The sequence below is a fragment of the Colletotrichum destructivum genome, chromosome 1 (genome assembly GCF_034447905.1).
Source record: "Colletotrichum destructivum chromosome 1, complete sequence".
Classification (NCBI taxonomy): Eukaryota; Fungi; Ascomycota; class Sordariomycetes; order Glomerellales; family Glomerellaceae; genus Colletotrichum; species Colletotrichum destructivum.
This window is the reverse complement of record NC_085896.1, coordinates 6,677,782-6,692,047: the sequence shown is the minus strand read 5'-3', so window position 1 is coordinate 6,692,047 and position 14,266 is coordinate 6,677,782. Positions and strand designations below refer to the sequence as shown.

The window sequence follows — 14,266 nt, the reverse complement described above, 5'->3', positions numbered from 1 at the left end:
GTTGGTAAGGTCAATAATAGTCATCTTCGAGTTCGGTTTAATGCTGTCAATGATAGATAAAGAAGAGAAACGCATGAAGTTGAGTGGCGGGTTTTAGCTTTCTTATAGATCGGAGCTTCGCCACCGCTTTGCTTATCATTTATGCCCTTTCATCCCTACCGCTTACCTCGGCGATTACGTCTATTAAGGACCAACACGTCTTGGTATGTACCCAATTAGTCTTGAGAGGCGATTGGACGCATGCTCCAGGCCCTGTCGCTGTTGATGCACCATGATGAGCAAGCAGGGGAGCGCGTTGCTGAACATCGTAATATCGGCCTCTGACGGCCGTGGCAATAACCTCTCTTTTTGTTCCCCTCACCAAGCAATATCATAAGTAGACCAATATAACGAGCCTTCGTTGCTTCACCTCGCCGTACATACGGATACCTGGTATAGTTACCAACACAATATGTTCCATGGCTATTTCCACGTTCCTCGCATAATGACACCAGTGTTCAGATTGGACTGGGAATATGTGGTGTTTGATCGACCGCTTTCAACCGGACATCAGTGACACATCGAGATGTAGGCTAAAGTATCCGGGGGTGAGACCACGAATAATAGGGACTGCGGGTTGCTTATCCGCATTAACGTCATCGGCAAATAAGACGCACTAGCCTCTTACTCAGACTTGCCTGGTCATCTGGACCGCCGCAATTCATTGTGGACGCGTTCGCGTTCCGGGCAGCTATGTAGCTGGGGTATTAGAGGCGGCTAAAACCGATCAGGATAAAATCAATCAACTCATCATGGGTTTTCTGTCTACTTAGGTCAATGTATTCAGCAATGGCTCGCTGGCCTGACAAATTCACTATGAGCTTCCCATCATCGTCATCATCATCAATCGTCTTGATGTTGGTCAATGAATACACTCTTCTATCGCACAAGCCGACGATTGCCTGAGCATCGCATATCCTGCGACAGAAAGCTTTGGCATTTGTTTGATGGGTTATTGCTTAACAACAAAGCTGTGGCCTTGCGGTTCCTATCTTAAATTTGCTCTTGCTTCAAATGCAGTCTTGTTTATCGGCAATAGAGCGGCAAAAAAATTCCTTCAGTTCTTGCGGAGTGCGCGGATCATCTGCCAAATAAAATGAAGGGTCATAGCCACGAAATTGGCCAGACCCCGCCAACCTTGTCTGATCTTGGGGCTCTTCAAATTGCTTCATTACTTTGCGAGGCCTGAATGATTTGATCAAGATCCCAGTCTTTCTGATCAGTGGCCGTAACGTGGGAAGGCTGCCACAAACCATGGCCAGATTGATCTCGAGAGTGGACCAGATGACAACTTCGACGTTGTCCCCTAGGCGAAAAGTTTAGCACTGCAGAAGTGGGCCAGCGGATCATGAATCTTACAGGTCGCATCAAAAGTATTGGCGAATGAGATCAAATATCTTAGACGAATCATGCTTGCGACGCATGCACTGTGTCCAGTAAGCTTTAAGGAGCGTTAGATCTTCCCACATTATGCTTTGGTACTTACATAGATCCCAAGGCCAACATCAAAATGGGGACCAACTTCTTCCGTCTCTCAAGATTCAGTTTCCAGAGCTCCGGGATCGGTAAGATGATAAGGATCACATCGTATGTGATGGTAAGAGCACCCCCTGCGTAGCCAATGGCAGTGATATTAAGACAACGGCCTGCAACCGACCGATCCCATATCATCTGTATCGGCATGCATTGGAATAGTACTAGGAATATGAAAAGGAAATGTTGAAAGACCAGTGACACCAGGAGACCTATTACAACCACACGGTGCCAAGAAATCGTAAAGATTCGTAGGTATAAAGCGCAGATGGAAGCTTTAGCCGCAACCCTGAAATCGGTTAGTTAAATTATCTCTTGGACCAGCAAGAGCAGAAAAGACGAACTGCTTCATCACATAAAAGATTTGCGTTGCGTAGAAAAGCTTTACAGCAAAATCAGTAACTGTTTTGCAAACAGTAATTACGGAGATACACGCCTGAAGAATGGGCTTTGCGTTCCCCGGCTCAACGTGCCAGTAGTGGAGGCCAAAACCAAGCTCGACATCTTGATCACAACCGGATTAGCGAGAAGCTCTATTCAAAAATTGAGGTGATCTCAGAACCCTTACGAGCAACGCTACAGCCGACAGTAGGTAGTAGGAAGATCTCGATATGTCAGTCTTGATATCATGCCGTCCACTGCCAGGACGTTCTTTCTAATAACTCACCAAAGCCACCAACGCTGTCCAGTCATCCCACCAAAACTTTACGTTGCCTATCCATCTTGCGACAAATCTGAGAGAGACGACTATGGCTGTAATTATAGGGAGGACGATGAAGAACATTCTGCAGAACTCGCGGCGTTCTTCGGGGATCGGGTAACCTTGGCACAGCTCGTGCAAAAACTGGGCAGCAACTAGTGCAGTGGACCCAAGAAAAGTTAGCTCTTTGCCATGTAGATGTTGGGTGGAAAAATCAAGGGGAATCAAGCAGCTGCCAGGTCGTACCGATTTGTTCGCTAAAGTCGCAGGACATCTGCACGCATGTCGATGCATAGGATTGTAGGGTCATATCCGTGCAGACGCAGTCTGCTATTGGGCCATTCGCGCATCTTCCTGCTTGGAGTGCCTTGAGAAGACATGGCATCTACCGAACGAATAGGAGCTATTAGTTATTGCAATGTCGGCTCAATCGGGTAGTGGTGGGCCTCCGTCGATAGGGAAAGAAGCATGGAAATCGTAGAAAATGTGCCTACTGAGCACTCTGGAGTCCTTGCCATGAGGACAGTTGGTGAGATCGCTCTCAGACTCGGGCTAGCCGTCGCAGCTGTGGTGCCGGCGGCTACCAGCAACAGACCGTTTAGAAACACATGCATTGCCGGTGACACTGTGAATCTACAGGTAGAACTTGTTTTTATTCACCAAGAATGAAAGAGAAACTCGAAGATGACAGAGTGTTAGTTATATGAAATCGCAAAGGAACACATTTAGTGCCCTCCTTTTGTGATAGTCGCTGGGCAGAACAGAGCATTGACGAAAACAGATCAGAACAATGGCGACGAAACTTAAAGGTCATGGGTTCTTCGTTCGCTTGCGCCACCAGGGAGTGCCTTGGACCTTGTCTTCTTCCGTACAAGCGGCCACAGCGCGATACTAACTAGTCTACGGATCAATTTTAAGGAGCTTTTTTCCCAACAAGTCTGGGAAACGGCGGTACAGTCGCATCTTTCTCCTTCTTCAACAGCCAAAGATTAGCCAGGTGCCTCTATTGTTGCATAGGTTACTGATAATTATGTCAGGAACGGACTGACTACATAGATATAATATAGCACGATGTCGAACACCATTCTGCCAAGGCATTCAGTGTACATAGACACTATCTTGTAGGTTCCGTAGATGCTTAGCAAAGTGAATTTAAATCGGTGTTCACCTTAACTAGTAAGTGGCAAGTGGACCAAGGCCAAGAGACAGCGACCGTCAAAGAAAGCTATCTTAATGAGAGGATGACCGATAAACAAAATGTCAGGTAGATGTAAGGTTTATCCTTATTGATGCATTACTAAGCCAAAGCTGGATAGAAATCCCATCGGATGCGGACTCTCGCCATTTTTGCCAAGGTGCGGAGAATGCCAGTCAGGTTCGTTGCCGAGATAGCTTCATCCAATAGAAAAATTGAAAAACAACAATGTTTGGAAAAATACTGGAGAATGGCAAAATGAAGTGAGTCCGCACCCGATGGGATAACATGTCGCCACATTGACAGCATCACATTCGTTTCATCTCCTAAGGCCAATATATGCAATTTTGCCTCGCTGGCCTGATACAGAGCTGCCCCAGCCCATTACCGAGCCTAGACCATCTTTGGCGGAACACGTAGGTCAATAGCCGGACGCGCCGGGCGTCTTGACGTTAAGCCCTGCAACGTTCCAGTCTTGTGGGACGGAACTAGGGCCGAGACAACTGAAAGACTTTTACTCCTGATTACCCAACCATGACACCATTTATCAGCCAAAAAGCCAGAATGGGGCCATTGGGTAAGACATGAGCTGACACACTCCGCGGAAACGCTAGACTTGAGTGAGGATAAGGGGGATGGAACTAGAATCCAACCAGCATATATTACTCATTGCCACTGGACAGTAGTGAAGTCTTGGTATCCCATCGAGTGCGGATTAACGTCAAAAACGCCAAGGCCAGAAATACCCACTATTATACCCGCTTTTACCCCGCACTTCAATGAGTACATGACGAAACATCATTTGCACCTATGTTTTCTTCCCTACTGTCACCACCAAAATCATCATTTTGTTCAATGCCGCGATGTCTTCTAGCGATTCCGATGCCTCCGGGGCTTCCGGGGCTTCCGTACGGAGCTGTATTGTGGTCGAGCTCCTTCCTGAAGACCTCGCCGTCGCTTGCACTGCCGACTGTACGCCGGAGCGGTGCGATAACAGCACAGTCCGGCCCCACGAACCCCCGGCCGTTGAACGCGGGCGGCCGGGCACCTTCAGACCCTTTGACGTACCGGCCCGGGACCGAGGGATACGGGACCTACCGGCAGCCCCGCTTGACCTATTCCTCCAGTATGTCCCCCGGGACCTTGTTGAGTAGTGGGCGCAATGGACGAATACGGCGCCGTTATCCAAGGAAGGCCCCCGGGCTAAACGGTCAAGAGTGTATGAGTGGAGAAAGACCTCTGTAGAAGAGATTTACCTCTTCTTAGGAATCCTACTCTATATGGGGATTCACAATGAATCTCAAATATCAAGATACTGGTCAACTCAACAGCAAAAGGAGGATCCTATCCATCTATTCACCCGGTTTACCTCCCGGGACCGCTTCCAAAGTCTACTCCGGCAGCTACGCATCTTTAATACCTCTGATTTCCAGCCTAGCCAGTCAGGTCAACGCCAGGCCCAAGCCGGGATGCCGGATATATACCGGAAGGTCAACGATTGGTCAGCCCATATCCAAGAGACTGGAGATTCCTTCTACGTAGCCGGCTCTGACCTTACTGTTGACGAGGCTATGGTCCGGTTTACAGGCCGGTCCCTAGAGACGACAACAATACCAACAAAGCCGACCCCAACTGGCTTCAAGGTCTGGATTCTTGCCCAATCAGGCTACTGTCTACGGTGGCTCTGGCATGTACACGGCAAGGGCCCGTACGGACTAGTCCCTCAAGCCCGGCCAGCAGATAGTCAGGCTGGAGTAGCTACCACGGTCCCATTGACGCCAACGCAGCGGGTTGTAACAACATTTGTTACCTTACTTCCAGTTGCAGTATACCACGTGTTTTTAGATAATCTCTTTGCGTCTATACGGCTTCTTCGGGCCCTCCGGAAGCAGCAAGTCGGGGCTTCTGGAACCTGCCGGAAAGACAGTGGGATAGATAAGATCCTTGTCACCGAGAAGGAAGCAGAAGGTCAAGGTATCTCTTGGGGGCAGACCCATTGTATCCCTGCCTTAGATGGGGAGGTATGAGATTACCAACTACTTTCTATAGAAATCTCTGTACTAACCAGTTTATCTATTTTTAGGTCAATCAATTCACCTGGAAGGATAATGCTCTTGTCCTGTTTATGACAACTGTCTTCCGAGACGGCCAGGAGGTAACCCGTCTCCGGCGCCGGCCGGCTGGAAACTCTGCAAGTAAGCGGGCTGCCTGGCAAGTCTTTGGTCCAGACGTCCGCAAGAACCTCCCAGTACCTAAGGCAATTGATGAGTATAACCATAAGATGAATGGGGTTGATATCAGTGACCAGATGAGGACCTATTATCAATACAGTCACCCTATTCGCCGAGGAGGCTGGCAGGCACTTGCTTGGAACTTCCTACTAGAAGTAATTATTGTGAATAGCTTCTTTCTACAGTTCTGGGGAAAGCCTGAGTGGCAGAAGGTTAAGACCAGTACCAATGGCGGCAACTGCTTGCATCCCAGCTTATCTGAAGTTTGGACCATTAGCAGGAGGTGGAAAATGTTCACGGTCTCAGCGGGCTTCAGATAAGAAGAATACTTCCATTCCCTGGCAACAGCATCGTCAGGGGTCTAGGAAGGCTTGTTCGCCGCGTTCCTTTTGTAGTAACACGGCAGCACTAAGATCTCGCCAGGCCCTTAGCGATATAACTGGGAATAGCCTCAAGCGGCAACGTAGGTTCACCCGGAAAGGCTGCTTAGATTGCGACGTAGCTTTATGTACCAGGTGAGATTGCCGGTACCTCTGGCATACCCAAAATCAATAGGGAATAGAGGTACCGGAGATACTAGTTATTCATTGGTTGACTCCAATGGCCTCGCAAGCCCTTATTGGCTCTACCCCGCCCTTGGCGTTTTTGACGTTAATCCGCACTCGATGGGATAATATCCCCTGTCTTCAGCATCCGTATCTAATTCTTACCAGAAGCCAGTTTTGGCCCGTCCTCCTAGCCACACACCAACGACCTTACTGACCACTCCGTTTCCCATGTTGAAAAGAGATGGATATGGCTCTTGTAAGGCGCCATTCACTGTGTCCGCAAAATCCATTTTCAGCTTTTTTCAACCAGCCGAGTTTGGAGCAAGATCTCCCCAACCACCGGACAAGGATCTTGCTTGCTAAGTCATGTCCCTTGTTTGCAAGATCCAAATCTGGCCCTTTTGGAAAGCCGTTTCTTGCCTTTTGATTCCGGCTTCGGGAGATGAACTCCTCAGCCGCGCGACTAGGATCTTGCCCTGTTGTGTAGAATGGAATGTCGAGACCTAGAGATCCAGTTCCAACGTCGCCGCAACGATGAGGCGGGTGCTGGTTCTGGCTTTTGGTGGAGGTTGTCCCCAGGCATACAACAAGGGTCCTCCTTGTCTCACTGCCTCCCCTGTCTACACACTCCACATCTGACTCTCGATAGGATGTTACGAGCAGGTCAGGGCAACCAACTGTGGCACAAAGCAAAAGCTTCGGTAATGATGCACCTGCATCATTATCCCCTGTTCTGCACTATATAGTTACGCCGGCCAGCACCCAACTGGTTGGGCCGTAACACGTACGCGCTGGCCTCGGCAGCAGTAAGTGTTTTCTTTCTCCGTGGCTTGTTGCCGATAGGAATGAATTGGCCACGTTGAGGTGGAGGAGTTGAGTGAAGATATGACATTAGGGACTGTGGCGATGAAAAGGGAGACTGACTTGGCTGTAGATCCCGTGTACCTGGATGAAGGTCGCCTTCTTCGACATCTCCAACATCCTCTTGGTCACTACCGTTGCCCCCAGAGTCGATCTCACGGCTAACCTCTTCAATAGACTGGATATTGTTGCCCTTGCCGACAGTGGTACTCCATATCTCTTGGTATGGAGCTGGCGGCCCTATCCCCTTCTCGAAAACCCACTCTTGCCGTGGGTGGTCGCTAAGAAAGCTCTCTTTTGCCTCATCACTGCAAAAGACTCTGCCGTCATCTTCATCGTACGTATTGCCTGACCGATAGGCAACAGAGGCCCAGGTATCGTACCTCTTTCTCTCAACGTCGTACTTATTAGCTAACTGTATAGCAGTTACGCTGTTGGCGAACCAGGCCTCGTCGTTTATTTGCGTTGCAAGCTCGATGAAAATTGGCCTTCTCGTGGCAGCCTTGGTGGTGTTGAGTTTCTTGTCCCGGTAGAGGATGACGAGCTCCCCCATGAAGCGATGAGTTAGGTCCGAGTTCCATGGCGTGCGAGACCGTTTTTGTGCTTGGCTAACATTTCTGATAGACTGCCGAGTCTGTTCTTCGTAGGAAGGCAAGGTACTGCCTTGGTTGACTGCTTCACCAACTTCATCATCATCATCAAGATCATCAAACCACCGCCTTCGCTTTGCTGGTTGCCTTGCTGACCTCCGTGGTGGGTGCTTTCTCTTGCTGCCGCCGCCGCTGCCGCTGCTGCCGCCGCCGCTGCCGCTGTCGTCTTCGTCAGCAACAACAATGATAGTACCCTCTTTGTTAATGGAGAGTCCTTCTTCGCTTTGCCAATTCGCCATTGCAACTTCGCGATAACAACGTTAGCAAGAGGAAGACGCAATCGATAAACGCCTTCAGTGAGGGGAAATGAATTCTATTATCTACAGGGCAGGCGGTGAGTAACATCCTCAACATCAGGGATCACAGCGATACTTCATGCAATTATGCTTCCACTTAGCAGGAATTACTAAGCAACAAGTACTACTTATCCAAGTTACCTACGTTATCCAAGTTTTATACAACATACCGATCACTGCCTTATGCTCATAAGTGCAGAGACGGTCGTCAAAGGGCCTCAAGGCAGGACTGGAACTCCAGCGACTCAGGGGCCTGTCCCCAGCGACGGCGCGACAGCTGTTTACGGCAACAGTCGCACCGGTAGTGGACTACGCGTCGAACGTGTGGATGCACCGGTACAAAGACAGACTAGTGGCACCGATCAACAGAGTGCAGAGGGTATCGGCTAAAGCGATAGTCGGCACATTTCTCACGGTTGCGGCGAGTGTGGCAGAAGCCGAGGCTCACATGCTCACGGCGAGAGAGCGGTTCTGGAGGAAAGCGGTCAAGATGTGGACGGATATCCACACCTTACCGGAGACAAATCCTCTCCGCAGGTTGACGTCTAAGATGCGAAAGTTCCGGAAATGCTACCGTTCGCCTCTCTTCGAAGTGGGTGAGGCCCTGAAGGACGTGCCAATGGAAATGATCGAGACCATCAACCCCCTTACGCTGCTACCGTGGGAAGAGAGAGTTGGGGTCAATTCGGGGACGAAGAGACAGAAGTGACCGAGACAGCTAAGACGGTCCGTGTGGCGGTCAGCAGCTCGGTGAGAAAGGGAATGGTAGGTGTCGGCGGTGTCGTTCAGAAACGGTCGGGGCGAGTCGACGACGAGCCTGAGCATTTCTCCTTCACATTAGGTTCGAGATCAGAACAGAATCCCTACAGCGCAGAACTGGCAGCGATAGCATATGCGTTGAGGCGACCACTGCGAGGGGTCACAGGGGAGAGGATCACGGTGGTGACAAGCAACAAAGGGGCAGCTCTCTCACTCAGACGGCCCCACCAGCAATCCGGACAGGCGTACATTCGCAGTGTGTACGATTCTGTGAATGAACTTCGAAAGGATGACAACATTATCACAGTGCAGTGGGTGGCCGCAAGTGAGGGAGATGATCTGCTCAAGCAAGCAAAGACACAAGCGCGCGATGCGACCAAAGACGGCGCCTCCCCGCAAGTACAGTTCCCAATGATGAAGTCAACGACGCTCAACGTAACACGGTCGAAAGTATCGCAAGAACGCGTACTGCCTGAAAGAGTCGGACGGTTCTCTTAAGAGAGTCGACAAAGCGCTGCTAGGAAAGCATACCCGCCAGTGTACGACAAACGTACTTGGAAAGAAGCCAGCACCCTTGCACAGCTCAGGACCGGAATGGCAAGATTGAAATACTACTTACATCGAATTCACGTTGCGCTCTCACCCATGTGCGTTTGCGGCCAGGTAGCAGAGACGGTTGAGCATTTCCTCTTCCGATGCACAAAGTGGACGTCACATCGGGCAGAGATGCTCCAGTGCATAGAGACACAGAGAAGCAATCTATCCTTCTATCTAGGAGGTAAGAGCCCATCGGACGACGACAAATGGACGCCAAACATGCAAGCGGTTCGAGCGGCGATTCGATTTGCGCTGGCAACAGGCCGGCTGGACGCAAGGCGATGAGAGATGGAACGGGAGGACCCCCCCCCCCCCCTAAAACACATCAAACCCGACATAATCCTAACCACCCAACAACCCGTGCCACAGACAGCACGCACTGCTTCAGCCGCCGTAGACAGGACGCTGAACACTTGGAGAATAGGCTTCAAGATGGCATGCTAATAATACAACTAAACCACGGGAATCCGAAGCGAGAAGGCAGATATGGAGGAGTAAGCAGGAAATGGAGACATCACTTATGGGCTTCAAGGAGACAGAGACACAAGCTCAGCAATGTACATGTAGTCAGCTTTGGTAGCCCTTTCGGCTTCGCCGCCGGGCGTAATAAATTGTGTGTGTGTGTGTGTGTGTACCGTATGGTCCTGTATGTAGAGTAACGCGTCATCTGGCCTTTCTCCATTGAGAGAGAGTGTGTGTCAGGGTTTCCTCGGCACCAATATCCACAGAAGTTTCGAAGAGGTTGTGGAACTCAGGGAGCAAGGGACAACCCTGAGGTGTTCAGCCATAGCTAACCCTCGTATTGCAGCGAAAGGCCCTACCTAGCAAAGAATCGCAGCCATTTTGGCACTCTTTTCTCTCTTCATTTCGCGATCACCTCATCGGATTGATAAAACGTCCTTCCCCCGACACGGCAATCCGGCACCAAACAGTTGTCAGGAAAGCTCCGGTAATGATATGTCCTGCTCATCTTTGGATTATCTGGAAGGTATCTATCATGGCGTTCCCTCGGCTTGTGGGGCCGTTACCTAGGTTGTGACACGCAGAACAGCCGTAGAGCACATGTGAGGACGATTACCGCTCTGTACATGTACACATGGCATGGGTGTATTGCTCCTGTTCCCCACGTCGGGGGTGTCAGCGCAAATAGCCTAGGACCGCCTGTAGAATGGGCGTCAGCTATTCAACGCAGCTTGCACCCCTCAGAGATCATGAATAGCTGTCCCAAAAAGCGGCTTTTGGATTATCCGCACAAAGAGCACCAACACTACATATCTAGATACGTAATAAACTAGCATAGAGTAAATAGAAGTCGCTTAAAGGACAGATGCGGATCAGATGACACAAGCCCCTTGCTTAATGCTCATAATCTTACAGTATAATCGGGCGGAAAGACGAAGATCTCGAAAGAGAGCCGGGTTTGCTAGCCTGTGTGTACATGTACTCTGCTGAGTATCTTGCTAAATACTCAGAGGATTACATATGTACCACACTATCGCGACTCCTTTAAGGTAGTTGAAAGGCTAGATGCCGGGTTTCGGGCCATCAGCTTGGGCATGACAGGGAATGGCCTCCTTTAGCGTATCAATCTCTGGGCCTGGGGACTGGTTGGGAACGGCTGGCAAGTCAGGTATCGATATGCGAAGGACCTCACTAGCGCGGTACTGTGAATTGTGACAGGGATGCAATTCACCTTTGAGTCGGTTGAGCGGGGGTCTGGGATGGATCCACATTAGCAGGTCGGAAAGAGACCAGAATTTGTGGATCCGCTTTGGGGGCACCTTGAGATAAATTAGCTAATCACTCAGTAGTCAGGTCTCCATACCACCTGCCCACTATGCACACCCATGTGTCAATTACAATCGAACCATCGGTGCCAGAATCTTGTTGTTTTTTCAATTCCCTACAGTCTCACCACAACGGAGGGTGAACTCGCTAAACTACGTCAGCAACTTCGAAGAAACCACCGACGCGAGGAAGCTGAGGAACTTGCGATAACTTCACGACCACAAACACTCCAGGCTTATCTCGAGGCCTGCCATTCGTTCAGTCTCGCCATCCAGGTCGTTACCGACCGCTCCCTAACTACGCAAGGCCACACGATCAACCCAACCGGTCGGGTCTTTCCTCGACGCATTATCCTGTGGGATGACTTCGCAACAGCACAAGATGAGGTCTGGGCCCATTTCTTGGACCAGCAATTCTCTTCCCAGCCCCTCTTCCCATCCCAACATCGACTCGACTATGTGATGTCCCTGGTCGCCTCTAAACAGCGGAATCGGGCTCTGGAATTACGAACGCGATATTGTCGAAAAAGCGGTGCAGAAACTCGTCGAGGAGGCGTACGATAACCTCCGACTGCGAACCGATCTTGGCCTACAGGGAACTGTGACGTTCGAGAGCCATACGAACCTTGGCGAGAACTGAATTCTAAAAGAGCGACATCTGAATCAAGAAGACAGGGAAGGGACATGGATTAGCAAGCAAGAACCTGGTCGTGTGGTTGGGAAGGCTCTTTCCCCTAAACCCAGAACCGGCTGCTAAGAAGAGGTGGAAGTGTATTATACGGAGATTGTGAATACTGTAGTTGCGAACAAGAGCCAAATCGACATCTTGCTGAGGGCAAATAGTATAGCCACTAAGAAACTTGGTGTGTGGCTCGGAACACTGGCTCGAGCAAGACCCTTGATGAGTGGCTAGGAAGACCTTGCCCTCATAGCCAGAAGCAACTGTTAACACGTGGTTGTGATGTAGCCAATTGTCAATTCCGAGCGTCGACGTTCTGATTTGTTATTGACTAGCAGAACAATCAAGACTCCCAAAACAAGGCCAAGAATGTCCACTCGCATCGATTCACTGGTCTGATCGGGCTTGGGTGGGGCCAATCATTGCAGGAACAGCCGCTGGATGAATTCGATACAAGTTGTGGGAAGTCTTCAGGAAGAGTTAGCGGCTAACGGAACTCTTACGGCACAGCCACGGCCGACCGAAGAGTTCCAGCAAGGAGCGGTTGTGATGGTTGCGACAAATAGCTCGGTTTAAGTGACTGTCTCAAGGGCTGAGCCGCGTTTTTTACGCTCGTTCTTACTGTCACAACGCTCCTCTGTCTCTGACTGCATCCTATTCTCGGTGCATCACGATGGGTCAATTTCATCCAGGTCAACCGCCAGGTACAATCGGCGAAGTCCAACTGAGATGCTTGTGCACGGGCCACAACCCTTCCATCGGAGTGGTGTGACCCGTGCAGGCCAAGCTGTCACGGGATCATGTGCCAGGGTGATGTCAAGGGTATCGCGAGTCATGGCGAAGCCATGACCCCTTTTTATTGCGGCGACGCGCCGCTCGCATACACACACACACACAGAGTTTATTACGCCCTGGCTAAGCCATAAAGGGCTCTTACGTCTATCTTACATGCTACCATTATTGATTGTCTACCCTGGTCTCAAAATAAGCCCCATATATGAAATCCACTTCCGTCTGCGTCATCTTTGATTACTCCTTCCGATGATTGCGATTTCTCGTGAAGGTTAGTAGCAGGTACTCTTGGAGCCAATTCCTCCAAGTGTTCAGGTCTCTATTTTCGGCGGCTGAAGCGAGCCCTGCTGTCGATGGCACGAGGGTGCGTGAGGGGTTAGTCGGTGATTAGTGTTGGTGCTGTGATATTGTGCTGTTGTTGTCCTACGTTTGGTTGATCTGCATATCGAGTCGTCCCGTTGCCATGGCAAACTTCACTGTTTCTCTTACGACGTCCATGCATGGTGACCAGTCGTCGTCAGGGTCGGATGTGGCCTTCCCGCCTAAGTAAAATGACAGATTGCCTCTGTGCGTATCAGTTCGTTGGATCATCGGTGCGCGTTGTACTGTCCATTGGGTGCAACGGAAGAGAAAATGCTCGACCGTCTCTGCTGCTTGCCCGCATGCACATTGCTCCGAGACGGCCGCTCCGATCTGGTGCAGATACCAGTTGAGCCTTGCCATCCCCGTCCGTAGCTGGGCCAGTATGCTGGCCTCCTTCCATGAAAATGAGTCGTATAGTTGCCGTGTATGCATTCCCGGCAGGGCAGCATCGACCCTTTTCGAGAACTTTCCTACACCTTCGGGTAGCCTGCGGTACTTCTGTATTCTCTCTAGCGCGTGCCTTAGGGTGGTTGAATAGGCCCTCGCTGGCTTCTTCCTTGGCGTCTTCCCTAGTTGCGTGCTCTCTTTCGCCGCTGTTTTGGCCGCCAGCTTGAGGTCGGGCTCTACTTCTGCCGGAAGCCAGAAGAGTCTAACCTTATTGCCATCACTTGTGAGCGTCTTGGCTGCCTCGTTTATGCGACGGATTTCTTGTTGGCCCGATTGTTGTCGTGGTCTTCCTGCTGCTAAGACGGCCGCTTTGTTGGTGGAGAAAACGTAGATGGCGAGGTAACGGACTCTCTTCGAAAGAGACTCCAGCACCGCTGCTATCGCCATGAGTTCCGCCGTATATGGGTTTTGCTCCGTCCTAGGGCCGACGGTGGTTGATGCTGTCGTCGTGGAGCCGCCTCTCCTGTGTGACAAAGGGAGCAGTACTGTTGTTCCGTAGCCCACGATTCCGTTTCTTGCCGAGCTGCCTGTTGCAGCCCTCACGGCCCACCCAGTCTGGGTCGCCTTGCTTGCCCTATCGCCGTCTTCTTCCACTACCGTATGGATTCGACTTTCCCACGGTGGCTGTGGGAACGCTTCGATGGTCTCTAGCCTGTCCACTGGTAGGTCTTGGTATGCTGTGGCCATCTTCTGGAAAGGCGAGATGTGCCTCTTGAAGCTCTGAGGTCTGATGCGTCGCAGCGGGTGACTCGTAGGCAGAGTCTGGCGACGCACCCAGAACTTGATCGC

At 50.7% G+C, this 14,266-nt stretch overlaps 4 protein-coding genes across 4 annotated transcripts; 2 read left to right on the top strand and 2 right to left on the bottom strand.

Moving 5' to 3' along the window:
• Positions 1-1,049: 1,049 nt before the first annotated feature.
• Positions 1,050-2,886, bottom strand: CDEST_02027 (Putative extracellular membrane protein, CFEM; the record flags this gene model as incomplete). Its single annotated transcript, XM_062918186.1, has 8 exons — positions 1,050-1,345; positions 1,399-1,466; positions 1,526-1,861; positions 1,917-2,076; positions 2,141-2,177; positions 2,240-2,427; positions 2,519-2,657; positions 2,767-2,886. 8 exons carry the CDS (start codon positions 2,884-2,886, stop codon positions 1,050-1,052), a joined length of 1,344 nt encoding a protein of 447 aa, XP_062774237.1.
• A 679-nt stretch (positions 2,887-3,565) lies between these two features.
• Positions 3,566-3,776, bottom strand: CDEST_02026 (uncharacterized protein; the record flags this gene model as incomplete). Its single annotated transcript, XM_062918185.1, has 1 exon — positions 3,566-3,776. One exon carries the CDS (start codon positions 3,774-3,776, stop codon positions 3,570-3,572), a length of 207 nt encoding a protein of 68 aa, XP_062774236.1. The 3' UTR covers positions 3,566-3,569.
• Positions 3,777-6,425: 2,649 nt separating this feature from the next.
• On the top strand, positions 6,426-7,481 carry CDEST_02025 (uncharacterized protein). The gene has a single exon (XM_062918184.1). The coding sequence runs from the start codon at positions 6,735-6,737 to the stop codon at positions 6,990-6,992; it is 258 nt and encodes an 85-aa protein (XP_062774235.1). The 5' UTR covers positions 6,426-6,734; the 3' UTR covers positions 6,993-7,481.
• Positions 7,482-11,256: 3,775 nt separating this feature from the next.
• Positions 11,257-12,198, top strand: CDEST_02024 (uncharacterized protein; the record flags this gene model as incomplete). Its single annotated transcript, XM_062918183.1, has 1 exon — positions 11,257-12,198. The coding sequence occupies one exon, from the start codon at positions 11,257-11,259 to the stop codon at positions 11,758-11,760; it is 504 nt and encodes a 167-aa protein (XP_062774234.1). The 3' UTR covers positions 11,761-12,198.
• Between the last annotated feature and the right edge of the window lie 2,068 nt (positions 12,199-14,266).

Coding starts and splice junctions, on each gene's coding strand:
- CDEST_02025 (XM_062918184.1), top strand. CDS start 6,735: ATGGAATGTCGAGACCTAGAGATCCAGTTCCAACGTCGCCGCAACGAT.